Source organism: Orcinus orca, chromosome 1, assembly GCF_937001465.1.
Source record: "Orcinus orca chromosome 1, mOrcOrc1.1, whole genome shotgun sequence".
NCBI classification, from domain to species: Eukaryota; Metazoa; Chordata; class Mammalia; order Artiodactyla; family Delphinidae; genus Orcinus; species Orcinus orca.
This window is the reverse complement of record NC_064559.1, coordinates 146,615,195-146,628,758: the sequence shown is the minus strand read 5'-3', so window position 1 is coordinate 146,628,758 and position 13,564 is coordinate 146,615,195. Positions and strand designations below refer to the sequence as shown.

At 43.2% G+C, this 13,564-nt stretch overlaps 1 protein-coding gene across 2 annotated transcripts in view; it reads left to right on the top strand.

The window, feature by feature from the left end:
- Nucleotides 1-622: 622 nt before the first annotated feature.
- The window catches only part of ST6GALNAC3 (ST6 N-acetylgalactosaminide alpha-2,6-sialyltransferase 3), a 592,369-nt gene continuing 579,427 nt past the window's right edge, over nt 623-13,564 (top strand). For both annotated transcript variants that reach the window (XM_004279947.2, XM_049707210.1), the window contains exon 1: nt 623-796. In XM_004279947.2, coding sequence (XP_004279995.2) covers nt 779-796 — 18 coding nt within the window. In that variant the 5' untranslated portion in view covers nt 623-778. The remainder of the gene's footprint in view (nt 797-13,564) is intronic.

Below are 13,564 nucleotides of genomic sequence, written 5' to 3'. Positions count from 1 at the left end.
CCGGAGCACAGGCTCCGGACGCGCAGGCTCAGCGGCCATGGCTCACGGGCCCAGCCGCTCCGCGGCATGTGGGATCTTCCCGGACCGGGGCACGAACCCATGACCCCCGCATCGGCAACCGGACTCTCAACCACTGCGCCACCAGGGAAGCCCGCTGTGCTCCCTTTTAATGGCAAATTATTTTTAGGTAAGGCCATCACAGAGTCTTTAAGCAGAGCGAAGGCTCTTTCCTTAAACAGCTCAGGGAGAATTTTGTTTGCTACTTTTGAAGAATCCTTTGATGTACCCAAAGCCTGTGGAGGGGTGATTCCAAACCCACTGAATTAAAAAGTGTGAAGTGTCTGCTAGGAGTTCGCTGATCTGTTAGGGGAGACGAATCGAGGAGAAGAAAAGGCCACTTTCTCTCCCCAGCGGGACCCAGATTCCTGCCTGCTGTTGAGCGACTTTATATACAATGAACTACAGAACGTTTACAGAAAAAAAAAGAGAAAAGAAAAAGTAGCAAGCACCGAGGGGCAGCCGCCGGCGCCCGGGATGGCACGTGACCTGGGGGGCGGGGTCCCGCGGCTCGCCAGCCAGTGGACGGGGCCGGGGGCGGGCCCACGACTCGGGGGGCGGGGCCTGTGCCCGCGCAGCTCTCACCGCGGTCCCCTTATTTGGATCTGCGGGAATGTGGGCTGGAGCGGTCCTGCAGCGGTACCAACCTCCAGCCTGTCGCCTGGACTGCCCCTGACCCAGGCGCCCCGCTGCTCGGTGGCAGGAGGGCCGGCGGAGCGCCATGGCCTGCATCCTGAAGGTAACGACTCGCATCTATGGCTTGGACGCGTGGTTGGGCAGCCTCTTGCTGCTAAGAGGCGTGGAGCCAGCCGCGGTCCCACGGCATCCTCATCTCAGTTGTCTTTTCCTGGCTTGGCTTTTCTTTTTGTTCGTTTGGCAAATGCATAGGGAGGGAGATTCTGAAACATGCAGCTGGCACGGCTTCTCTTCCGACCATTCCTGCTTCTCGCGCCTGCATTGAAGGAGCTGCAGACTGTTGGCTCCAGGGGAGAGCAGGGCTGTGTGCCGAATAATGGGGATGGCAGGGAGGGGAGGGGTGCGCCCGCGAGTCCCGCGGCTCTGTTGCCTGAGGCCTTTCCGGGGCCACGCAGAGAAAAGGAAAGGCTGGACATGGGTTATTGGTGCTGAGGGGTACAGCGCTTTGAATGGGGGTGAGAGTGCAGAGGGAGTTCTACCGAACATTTGATCGTATGAAGATAGAAACTTCAGAGTTTACAGGTAGTCCCTTAGGAATGAGTTTTCTGTGAGATCTGCTAACTCTATATGCTGTTAGCTCTACTTCGGAAAAGTTCACACGAGGGTGTATTTATTAGTCGAGAATTTCAAGCCTTCCTTTTGCTTATAAATTTAAACAGACAAACCTCCCTTGTGCTCATAAACAGACAAAATTATTTCACTCTCTATCAGAGTCTGTTCAGCCACCCCTTCTTTGTTGAGTTTTCTTTCTCCAAGTGTGTTCTTAGCCTGGACTGAGCATCTTTCTGGGTTCTTGTGGCCTCAGGTGGGAGAACTTGGTACGAGTGCCTCACTTGAGAACTTTTTATTCCATAGGGAGTTTGTTTGTTTGTTTGTCTTTCTGACTACTGTTTCTACTCGTGCCTAACCTGACTGCATGAACCAAAAACATTCACAGCATGAAAGTTTCCTGGGCCTTGACTGGGAACGAAAGGCCTATTTGTTCCGAGTTTGGGAGAGCTGTGTGTGACAGAGGAAAACACCAGAAATCAAGTTGTTTGGTTGTGCTATTGTGAAAGAGCGTTTACTTTTCTGTAGGATGATTTGAAGCCATCTACTGCTGTATTAGTTACCTGAATCCTCTTCCAACATGCCTTGGTGTTAATGATGCAAGTAAGAGACTAACCTAGTAGAGTTTGTTTCCATTTCTTAGAGTAAAGGAGATGAGGTATTTCCTGTGATTTTTCTGAACTTCCTTTGTTTGGTTTCAGAACATTTTCTGGGACATAATGGTAGCAAGATCAAGAGGAAATAATACCTTGGTATTACAATATGGGATTTTTACCTTGGAGACTCCTAGCCCAAGGACTGAAATATGAAGATGAGTCATCTCTACTATTTATTGTGTTATTAACTGAAAGAGAAGTTGAGGAGCGTGACATTTATTGTTGGCTTTCTTCCCTTTTGATTTCTCCCCTGCCTCATCTTGCACATGTTCCAAACATTTTTAATACACATCCCAAGCTACAAATGAATCTGATCCAACCATTCCTTCCCTTTCCAGCCCCTCACACTGACCTCAGACATTTGGGGCATATCTGATTCCTCCTTTATTTTTTTCTCCGCTGAAACTAATCTGGGGTGCAGACAGGTAAACTGCAAAGAGCAAAGGCTTTGGACTCAGAAAGACCTTGGTCTGGATGCAGGCTCTCCAAGTGCTACCTGCGTGACCTTGGATAAGCTACTTAAATGTCTCTGAGTCTCAGTTTCCTCAATATAAAATTAAAGTAATAGCACCTCAGGGTTGTAATACTCCACAGGGTTGCTGTGGATGAAATAATAAGATATGAAAAATACTTTGTGGCACAGGCATTCAATAGGTGCTATTTTTTCCTCGCATATAATAATAACTACAATTTAATTAATCTTTACTATATCCTCAGCCCGTTTCATATCATATAACTCTTGGTCTTACATCAAACCCTGTAAGGTGAGTATCATTGTTTAAAACCTCATTTTACAGATGGGGAAGCTGAGGCTCCCGAGCTTAAGAGATTTGCCCAAGGGAACAGGGTTAAGGACAGAGTGAGCCTGGACTTAGACCCAGATCTGCCAACCTTCTTTATATTTTAACTCTGTTCCCTGTACTTTCCCAGATGATGACTTTCTAAGATGCCCTAATACCGTTCAGAGTCCTTACCACCTTTGAGAAACAAAGTACCTTTGTGCAATGATGGTTGATGGCCTCTGGTGGGCCTTTTCCCCTTGTCTTTGAAAGGCCATGCATGGTGGAGTGGAGGGTCCAGAGACCTGGGTTCAGTGCCAGCTTTTTCTCCTGCATATGATTTTAGACAGTCACTGCAACTTGCAACCTCAATTTGCCCAAGTTGTAGAATGCCTGATAGGGTTTTGTGAGGGTAAAATGATATACTGTTGTTGTTGTTTTTAATGAAATATTTTCTGCCGTATTGGTGTTGGTATCACAAGATGCATAAGCCATTGACTCCATTCTCCACTGGCTTACGGTATAGTAAGGGGGATAGAAAAGTAAATGAATGTGTTACAATGTGAAGAATAATAGGCCTGTGGAAGGCATAACAGAAGCATGGAGGGAGAAAGCAATGAACCCTCTAATTGGATAATTAGGATAGGGTTCCTACTTATGATTTGGAGCTGTGTTTTGAAGACTGAATATGATTTACTGTGATGAAGCTTGTGTTTTAGAAGGATAACTTTTGAGTCAGGGTCAACTTTATTCTGTGGGCAAAATCTACTCTTCTCAGCAGATTTTTGAGGTAGATCTTATTATCCCGAGATACAAAGAGGTTGATTAAAGTATCATTATTGCCTAAACAATAGTGACCCTAAATAGGAACCTTTGACTAGCTAAGAAGAGGAGCCTATACCATGGCAGCAAATGGTGGTCTTTTGGGGCATACAGAATATCCCCTCAAGGTATTGTGCATGGTAAGGGCCCATTCTGCCCATGTGTAGAGCTGGTTCTCATAACAGAATAATGATTACCTCAATAATCATTTAATTGTGAAATACATACTTACTCCACGTTGCATGGGCTTCGAAGCCAGAAATATGTGGATTTTAATTATGGCTCCACCACTTACTAATTGGTAGCCATAAGCAAGTTTCTTGATTTCACTGCCTCAGTTTCTAAAATGGAGATGATCATGCATTTCTCAATGGGTTATTCTAGGGGTTAAATGGGAATATCTGCACATTAGTTAGAATAGGCTAGTTTACTGCAGAAAACACAACCTCAAGTCTTAGTAGTTTCATTTCTTGCCATGCTCCTGGTTAGGCAGCTCTCCTGGGGAGCTGTGCCATTGTGAATAATGAAGTCAAGGGACAGTCTCTTTCCATGGGGTGTTTTAAAAGTCTTCAAAATTTGGTAGACAAGAAAGATATTTAATTTGTATTTATTTGGTTATTAGTGAAATAAAACTTAAATTTATAGAAGTCATTTGTTTTTCTTCTCTTATAAATTACAGATACTTTAGTATTTTATATAATAAAAGCTGTTTGTATTTTCTTCTATGATTTCTACCTTTGGTCAGCAGGTACTTTTTTGAGAACAGTGTCACGTATACCTTTGACATTTAACACATATTTAGTGAATTGTATTAAGGTTTTTTTCTGGATTCAGTACTGAAATGGAAACTGAGTGAACATGTGGACACAGACACTTATTTCGGCCTTGGAGAAGATTATGGTTTTGCCAGGTTAATGATACTTAGGAACTTGAAGTAGTTAGACAATAACACAGTAGGTGCATGACTAAGCTACTGTTATCTTCTCTACCAGTCACCTGTCCTCGTATGACATTGATCCTTTTTTTTTGCTTTTTTGGCTGGACCTTAGTTGCTGGACCAGGGGTCAAACCCGTGCCCCTGCAGTGGAAGCACGGAGTCTTAACCACTGGACCACCAGGGAAGTCCCTATATTGGTCTTGATTGATGGGAAATTTGATGAATATTGATATCAAGTTATGGACTTGGTGTCTTCTTATTTACTTTTCCCCCACTGCCCCAGATCTAATCCTTCACCATACTGCATCAATTCTGTCTCAGGAAATCTCTCAAATATGCCCATTATTCTCTATCCCTATCACCTCTGCCTTGTCTAGAGCCTAGTATTTGGTCTGTCTTTTGAAATAGCTTCCTTTCCTTCAGGCGCCTCATAATCTCGCCCATCTTCCACATCACTCTCAGATTATTGTGCAGAAGTGCAGTGCTGATCAAGCCATTTGTAGGCTTAAATGCTTGTCTTGGCTCCCCAGGCCCTGCAGGGTAAACCCAGCTGTTTAGCTTGGCATTCAAGTTCCTTCAGAATCTGGCCCCTGCCCACATATCTGGCCTCACCACCTACTACTCCCTTCCTCATGATCTAGACACTTACCTAAATGAATTCCAAGTCTGCAGATATAGAACCTCCTTTCGTGGCTCTGTGCCTTAGTAGTATAGCACAGGGATTGAAAGCCTGGTCTTCGATGTCAGACCAACCTGTTCCAGCAGTGAAATCTCTAAGCCTCAGTTTCCTCATCTGTGAAATGGGAGCAAAAACAGTGCCTACTTCTTAAGGTTATGAGGAATAAATGAGCTAATTTCTACAGAACAGAACCTGACACATAATAAGTCCTTGATAATTATTAGCTATTAGTTGTAGTTGTACATGCTGTTTTCTCTGCAGGAAATTCCCTCTGCTATCACTTTTCCTCCACTGAGAGTTCAATTTATCTTTCAACTCCTATTTCAGCATCACATCTGTGGTCAAGTCTTCCCCTGCCTCAGGCTTCCTCTGTGGCTCCATGGTTTGGTTCTTGTCTCTGTAGCAGCAAGTATTACCCTGTACTGTAAATAAGCTCAACTCTTTTGTTTTACTATGAACTCATATAGCACAGGGGCCTTTAGTAGGTCGATCAGCTAGTGTTTACTAAGCATATGTAAATGAATACTGTTCTTGCCCTAAGTAAGATTATAGACTCAATGAGAAGAAAGGTATACCTAGTGAGTATACGAGTAGTGGTGGTGTTGGTAGTTACCTAATTGAATCTTGGGGGCAGAAAAGGCCTTGTCTTATTCAACTTGATATCCATAGCAACTAGTCTGACTCACAGTAAAGTGTTTCCTAAATGTTGAATGTATAAATGATTTAATTTTTTTTGAGATGCTACTTACAGACAACAGCCTAACCTGGTCTCCTCTAGGAGCAGCCTAATTCTTCTTAAACATGCGTGGAGTTTTCACTCTAGCATAAGCAAGCAGATTAGAGTTTATCAATTAGTTTTCTCCTTAAGTTCCTTCTCAGTTTGTTTCTTTTAGATCTGTTAGGGCTTCTCATAAAATCTGGAGCCACTTTGAAATCTAGAGGGAGGGAGAAGAGAGACCTGGACTGGAAAGAAGAAAGAAGAAAAGTATAAGAGTGACTTATCTTATGTCATGATCATTTCAGTTCCCTGGGTTAATAGAAACAAAAAAAGCAAAAGCAAAAAACAAACAACAGACCTCAGCATCCACACCACAATTTGTGGTTCTCAAACTATGAGGTTTCAAAGGATTGGAAAATAATATGGCTTCACTGAGACTGGAAAGCCACAGAAACTTCACAGGTACACAGATTGCAAACCTGAAACTCTACGATAACCCCAGCCAGTAGAATAGACAAGGCACTTTGTTTAATAAATCTGCTATGACATTTCTTTCTGCTGCCCAAAGAATGCTGAAGTCTCAGTAGCTGCCCTGCCTGATTTTTAGGCTTATTGTGACTGAGCAGATGCTTTTGCAAATTCTATTAGCACACTTTGGGGAATGAGTTGCTTGTGTAAAAAGCTTTGCTTTTTGGATGAATTGAGAAGAACAGCAGCAATAACAGTTGTTCTTTATTGAACACCTAGTGTGTTCAGATTGGGTCCTGGGCTGAGTGCTTTACATGTATCATCTCATGTAAACTTTTATTACAAATGAAGATACTGAGGTTCCGAGAAGCAAACTAACTTGCCCCAGGTCATGGTTAGTAAGTGGTGAAGGTGGGGTTGACTCAGGCTCTGGGTAGTGTTGTAGTGTGAATTTTACCTTCAGTGCCAATTCAGTGAATGTTTATAGGGGCTTTGAGTTTATTTCACCATCTTTTGAGTCTAGACAGCTTCCTAACAATCTCCTGATAGAGCTCTCTTTTAGCTGTGTTATTTTTATTTGTTCCTTCCTCAGAATTTCCTTTGTGACAGAGGAACTAGAGGATATAGAGGGGCCACAGAGACTGGGGAAATAAGAAGGTTCTAAGTCTGCCTCTACACTAACAGCCTTTTGATCCTGGGCAAGTCACATGACCACAGCCTTCTTTCCTGAGAAACCCCCATGTCCCTTTGAAGGTGGGAGTGAAGGAGAGGAGTGATAGAGTTAGATTTACCCTTAGGCTAAGCTTCAGGGCCCCTTCAAGGCTCTGGGAAGAGGTTCTGGCATGTTTGTATTTATAATTTATATTCATTTTCTTAAAGAGACCCACAGATCATATAAGCTTCAGGCTTCCCAGCCAGCATCCCCCCTGGGGCAGTGTTGGAATCCAAAAGAGATAAAGTTCGTGAATGCACTTTGTAAAGCAGAATGCACTGTACACATGTGGCAAAATTATTATTGGTATCATTAATAATTAGATACCAGCTTGAATCAAGGAAACCTTTCTTGGGGCTGGTGGGAGAAAAAAAGTTTAGATTTGAGGCAAGCAGAGGGAACCCATTAAGCTTTCCAGCAGATGACTGGGGAAAGTTATGATATCTCCTCCCCAGGAGGAACATATTCAGCTGTTTCTGAGAATTTTACACACGCTTATGCCTGAGGGTTGGGAATTGGATGAGTTCTCTATTTCCTGGATTCCGGGAAAAGTGGAGAAAGGCATTTTTCTAATTGAACAGAGTAGATTTACAAGTGTTACCAGGATCCCATTACAGAAAGCTGCAGTTAGATCCTGGTTATTAAAAGGGTCATTGTTCAATTTATGGATTATCCAGATCCTGTTGATCCCTGGCCACTCTGATGTACACCTTTTATGCGTTTTACTGCCAATTAGCACTTCCACCAGAGCCTGGAAAGGGAGAGGAGCTAAACTCCAAATTGGTTAATTCCTTTCCTTGTTAGCAGCTTTGTCAAGGTGTGTCAGCAGGAAGGTAAAGAAAATGGCTCAAATGCGGTGAAGAGATTATCTGTGCTTTCACTGTTGTTTTCTTTCTTCCTCAACTCAAATTTAAGAGTAGGCCCTGCTTCTGATTTTAACTTGATTTAAAGTCAGTAAATCAAAGATCTTGGCCTAGGGCATCCAGGGACTTCAATAAACAGCAGCCTTGGGGTAGGTAACATTTTCAGAGAGCCTTTTGCCCACACCCCATATCTCCAGGCCTGCCTCTCATTTCCTGTGTGATGTGGAGGGGTGGAGACTCAAAGAGAGGTCCAGTACTTAAGTCATTCAAGTGTTTGTGTAAAAAAATGTGTGTTTCTCTACATATACATAGTAAATATAAATAGAAATGTGCGCCCACATTCATTCAATCATATCTTAGTATTTATTGAGGTTTGAAAACTCTCGCATGTAAAAGCCTTTTCTGGAAGGGATTTCTCTCTAATTTCAAAGGCTATTGTGTTTCCTAGGGAATTTATTAGCTGTGCATTTACCAGACACAAAATAAAAACTTTGGTCAGTTATGAAAACTCTATTTGCATCTTGCTCTGAGAAGACCATGACCACAAGGGAATTGGAAGTAAAACGTGTGTGTTCTGCATGGGAATGAGTCATAATGTGCGATTAAAATGTGCATGTGGAGCTCATCTTAGATTTTAAGGATTGGAATGAGCAAGCGACTGTCCTGGGACAATTCTCCTCCTTGGGACAAGTGGAATACCCACCTGTGGAGAGCAGGGCTACGATTCCTGGTATTGTTGTTTGTTATTCTTGGCCCCAACCGTGTGCCTGACTAAAGAAAGAGATGTGAAGGTCTCTCTCTGTGAAGGGCTTGCCTTACCAATCAGGGAAAATGGTAACCAGGAAAGAAGGGCTGTTCTCTACGGTGTGGGCAGGAAGAGGACTGTGGCTTGCAGAGGTCAGAGCTACACAGACTCTGATTCCAGCTTTGTGATGAGTTTGAGTAATGACAATAATACTTTTATTTAATGCTCTGTAACAGTGCAGTCCAGGAGAAATACAATGACGGCCACTTAGGTAATTTTACATTTCTAAGAGCCACATTAAAAAGAAAGCAAAAAAAAAAATAAATAAAAAAGCAACAAGAAGTAGGCAGAATTTACTTAATAATATATATACATATATTTTTTGTTGTTATTTTTTTTGCGGGACGCAGGCCTCTCACCGCTGTGGCCCCGCCCCGCCGCGGAGCACAGGCTCCGGACGCGCAGGCTCAGCGGCCATGGCTCACGGGCCCAGCCGCTCCGCGGCATGCGGGATCCTCTCGGACCGGGGCCCGAACCCGTGTCCCCTGCATTGGTAGGCGGACTCCCAACCACTGCGCCACCAGGGAAGCCCAATAATATATTTTATTTAACACAATATATCCAAAACATTTTCGTGTCAATATGTAATCAATATCAACTTACGAATGAGCTATTTATATTCTTTTTTCATGAGTCTTCAAAATTCTGTATATATTTTGCCATTACAGCATATTTCAATTCGGATGCTAAATTTTCATCACAAATACTTGATCTCTATTTAGATTTTATAAAATGTACAGTTGAAAAAAGTAGATTCACATGTCTAAGTTGCTCCAGAGATGCTTAAAAGTTTTCCAAGAGTTGTATCGAGTATCAGGTTTTAAGTGTAAATTAAAGAAAATAAAATGAAATAAAAAATGTGGTTCCTCAGTCACACCAGCCATGTTTCAAGGGCTCAACAGCCAAATGTGGATAGTGGCTACGGTATAGGACATCGTGTTCATGCAGGTGGTCATCCTTAGCACCAGACTGCTAAACTTAGAGGCAATGAGAACACTGTAAGGGGACCTGGGGGAAAGGATTGCCTACGGGGTAGGGATCAGAAGGGGAGGACACCTCTGTTCGTCAGACTCTTGGCACCCAAAGAAGGAGCAAATGAAGAGCAAGTAATGAGTGCCAGACCCAGGGATACACATTTGAGCCTTTGATGAGCGCTTGAGATTTCATCTGAAATGGAGTCCTAAGCTTTTCCATATTCTGAGCTGATTGGCCCCCCAGATGTTGAGCAGCTGTGAATTCTCCCAAGAGAGTGCTGCTTTGGTCTCAGTGTGGTCATGTGAACTCCTGGAGGCTTTGAGATCAGAGACAGACTTTATACACTTTTATTTGAATAGTTCCTTTGCTCTAGGAAGGAGGTACACATATGGCAGCAATTTAGACATCCAGAATAAACCACATGTCTTCTTTCAAGTCAAGAGAGGTGATTGGAGTTCCTTTCTACAGTTTGCTTATTTATTTATTTATTTATTTTGCGGTACGCGGGCCTCTCACTGTTGTGGCCTCTCCCGTTGCGGAGCACAGGCTCCGGACGTGCAGGCTTAGCGGCCATGGCTCACGGGCCCAGCCGCTCCGCGGCATGTGGGATCTTCCCGGACCGGGGCACGAACCTGTGTCCCCTGCATCGGCAGGCGGACTCTTAACCACTGCTCCACCAGGGAAGCCCCAGTTTGCTTACTTTTTGACTGTTTATTTGTATCTATAAAGTCAGCAATATGCTAATAGACGTATGTCCAATGGTGCTTAGAGCAAATCTGTTTGTAAACCTGCAGCTGTCTTGCTTGCCTGTCCTTCTGCATTGTACTCCTGCCCGGTTCCACCTAGTCTTCCTGAATCAGTGTTAGCACTTTTTCATGTGATGAACATTTCATTGTAATAATGACAGCAGGTACTCTTTGCCGGGTGCCTTCTCTCTGGCAGGTAGCCTGCCAGATATTTTACAGGTATTTATTTTCCCACAACAAGATTGCAGGATGGGTATTATTACTTTTATCTGTCAGATGAGGAAACTGGTTCATATTGCTTAACAATATGCAAGAACACTAGACCAAGGTCCGCAGACTAACAGCCCTTGGACCAAATCCGGCCTGTTGCCTGTTTTTTATATATATATATATATATATATATATATATATATATATATATATATATATATATTGCGCTAGTTAAGAGTGGGTTTTGCATTCTAAAATGGTTGGAAAAAATCAAAAGAAGAAGATTTAATGACGTGAAAATGTATGAAATTCCAATATCGATATCCCTAAATAAAGTTTTATTGGAATATAGCCATGTTTATTCATTTCTTAGTGTCTTTGTGTGCAGAGTTGAGAAGTTGACATGTAGACTGTATGGCCTGCAAAGCCTTAAATATTTACTGTCTTCCTCTTTACAGATGAAGTGTGTTAACCCCTATGCTGAACTGTTAAATTCTTACTGTAGACTGTAAGAGCCAGGGTCAGGGGCGGTGAGGGTCACACCTGGGGCCCCATGTCATGAATGTCAGGGATATTTAGTGGGTGTGGAGCCAAGCACTCCATGTGGAAGAGGAGACTGAAGCCTAGAGGGGATAAGTAACTCCCCAAAGTCACATAGTGGGACTGGAATCCGACTCCAAAGCTTGATCCCTAAGTCTGTGGCTTCGCACAGATAAGCTGACCACGATGCTGCTCAACTTGGACTGCACCAGGACCCCCTGAAGGGCTTGTTACCCCAGAGATTGCTAAGCCCCACCTCCAGAGTTTATGATTTCATAGGTCTGGGCTGGGGTCCAAGAATTTGCATTTCTAACAAGCCCCCAGGTGATGCTGTTGACGCCCATCTGTGGACCAGCCACACTTCAAGTAGCCCTACCGTACTACATCCTGCTCAATAAATAGCTGCTGAGTTATGGAAGGCTCAAACCCATGTATTCCCCAACCAAAACTAACGAGAAATTTAAGTCAAGTGCATTCTAATTACCTATTTAAGCATTGTAATCGTTTGATTTCTGCCCCCATTGTTCTCATTAAACCCCGGGCTTTCTGATGCTATGGGACTCAGGCCACCCTGACTGTTGAAATGCATGTGCCTCTGTGCCTGGCAGCAAGGGGCTGGGTTTGAAATGAACCCATCACTGGTGGCATCCCTCTTGCGTGTCTAGAAACTCTGTTTCTTTCACATCAATTTCAAAATCAGTTTATGATGATTTATGAACCAGGAATTTGTTTCCTGCTGATTGTATGTCAAATCCTTTCTCACTCTGTGCCCCCTATTTCTCTGCTGGCTAACAAGGAGCCCTGGGGGTGCAGGAAACAGCTTCTGTAGTCAGATTGTACTGGCTTTGGTCATGGAAGTTAATGCGTTAGTGCTAGAGTTCACTATCTTAATTATTGATTTAGTCTCATATTTTAAAAGTCATTATTTAAGGATTAGGAATGGGGAAAATGAAGCCTGGTGAAAGATGATAGCTATTTTTTTTTGTTGATTCATAGCCTAGTTTGGGATTTTAATAAGTAACAAAAAGCATTGGAAACTGCTGATTTAATCTCTTCTTATAGGCTCATATTGGCATAAAAAAGAAAATAAATCTCTAAATTTTTGCTTTCTCCTGGCTCTCCACTTATGTGCCTTTGTTTATTGTGGAGCCCATTTTTCTGATTTCCCCCCTTTCATCTTTGGCCTCCTAGCCCCTCTCCAGTACAGGTGTTATAGAGATCATTAGCTAGTACAGTTGTCCCTTGGTATTCAGGTATCCACATGTCCGCCGGGGATTGGTTCCAGCACCCCACAGGTAAAAGCTAATGCTCAAGTCCCTCCTTATATAAAATGGCATAGTATTTGCATATGTCTATGCACATCCTTCCATATGCTTTAAATCATCTTTAGATTACTTATAATAATTAATACAATGCAAATTTTATGTAAAGAGTTGTAAACACAATGTAAATAGTTGCCAGCACAAGGCAAATTCAAGTTTTGCTTTTGGGAACTTTCTGGAATTTGAGTGTTTTTGAATATTTTTGACCCACGGACAGCAGAACCAGGTTCAGCTGACTATGTCTAAAGAACGGTCATCTCAGCCCTGTACAAGGGAAGCCTTATAGAACTCTGTTGCTAAGCAGATAAAGCTATCTTGCAGAGTCCCGTGATACAAGCCATTCCAACAGGAAGAATTCTTCTCTGGGAAATGTGAGTCTTTTCTACTCCTGGTATACAATCAGTGGTGTGGCGTTCCTGACAACCCATGGTTGTCACCCCACACACCTTTGCCATGGTCTAGAGGCTGACTTTACTATCAGTCGCTCTTTTATTGCTGACCTTCTCAACCATGTCTTCCTTTCTTTCTCACTTAGTTCTCGGAGAAAATTCATTCCCCAGCAGCAGCAGATAACTGAATCAATGACACCTTACGCCTGTTTTCTTTTTCTTTCTTTCTTTTTTTTTTTTTTTAAGATGTTGGGGGTAGGAGTTTATTAATTAATTTATTTAATTAATAATTAATGTGTTGGGTCTTCGCTTGTGTGCGAGGGCTTTCTCTAGTTGTGGCAAGCAGGGGCCACTCTTCATCGAGGTGCGCGGGCCTCTCACTATGGCGGCCTCTCTTGTTGCGGAGCACAGGCTCCATACGCGCAGGCTCAGTAGTTGTGGCTCACGGGCCTAGTTGCTCCGCAGCATGTGGGATCCTCCCAGACCAGGGCTCGAACCCGTGTCCCCTGCATTAGCAGGCAGATTATCAACCACTACGCCTCCAGGGAAGCCCACGCCTGTTTTCTTATTTATTTTCCTTTACATTCTTTCAGTTGGGAGTTAAGAGAATCTTTCTCTCCCACCCTGGTTTATGTCACTTA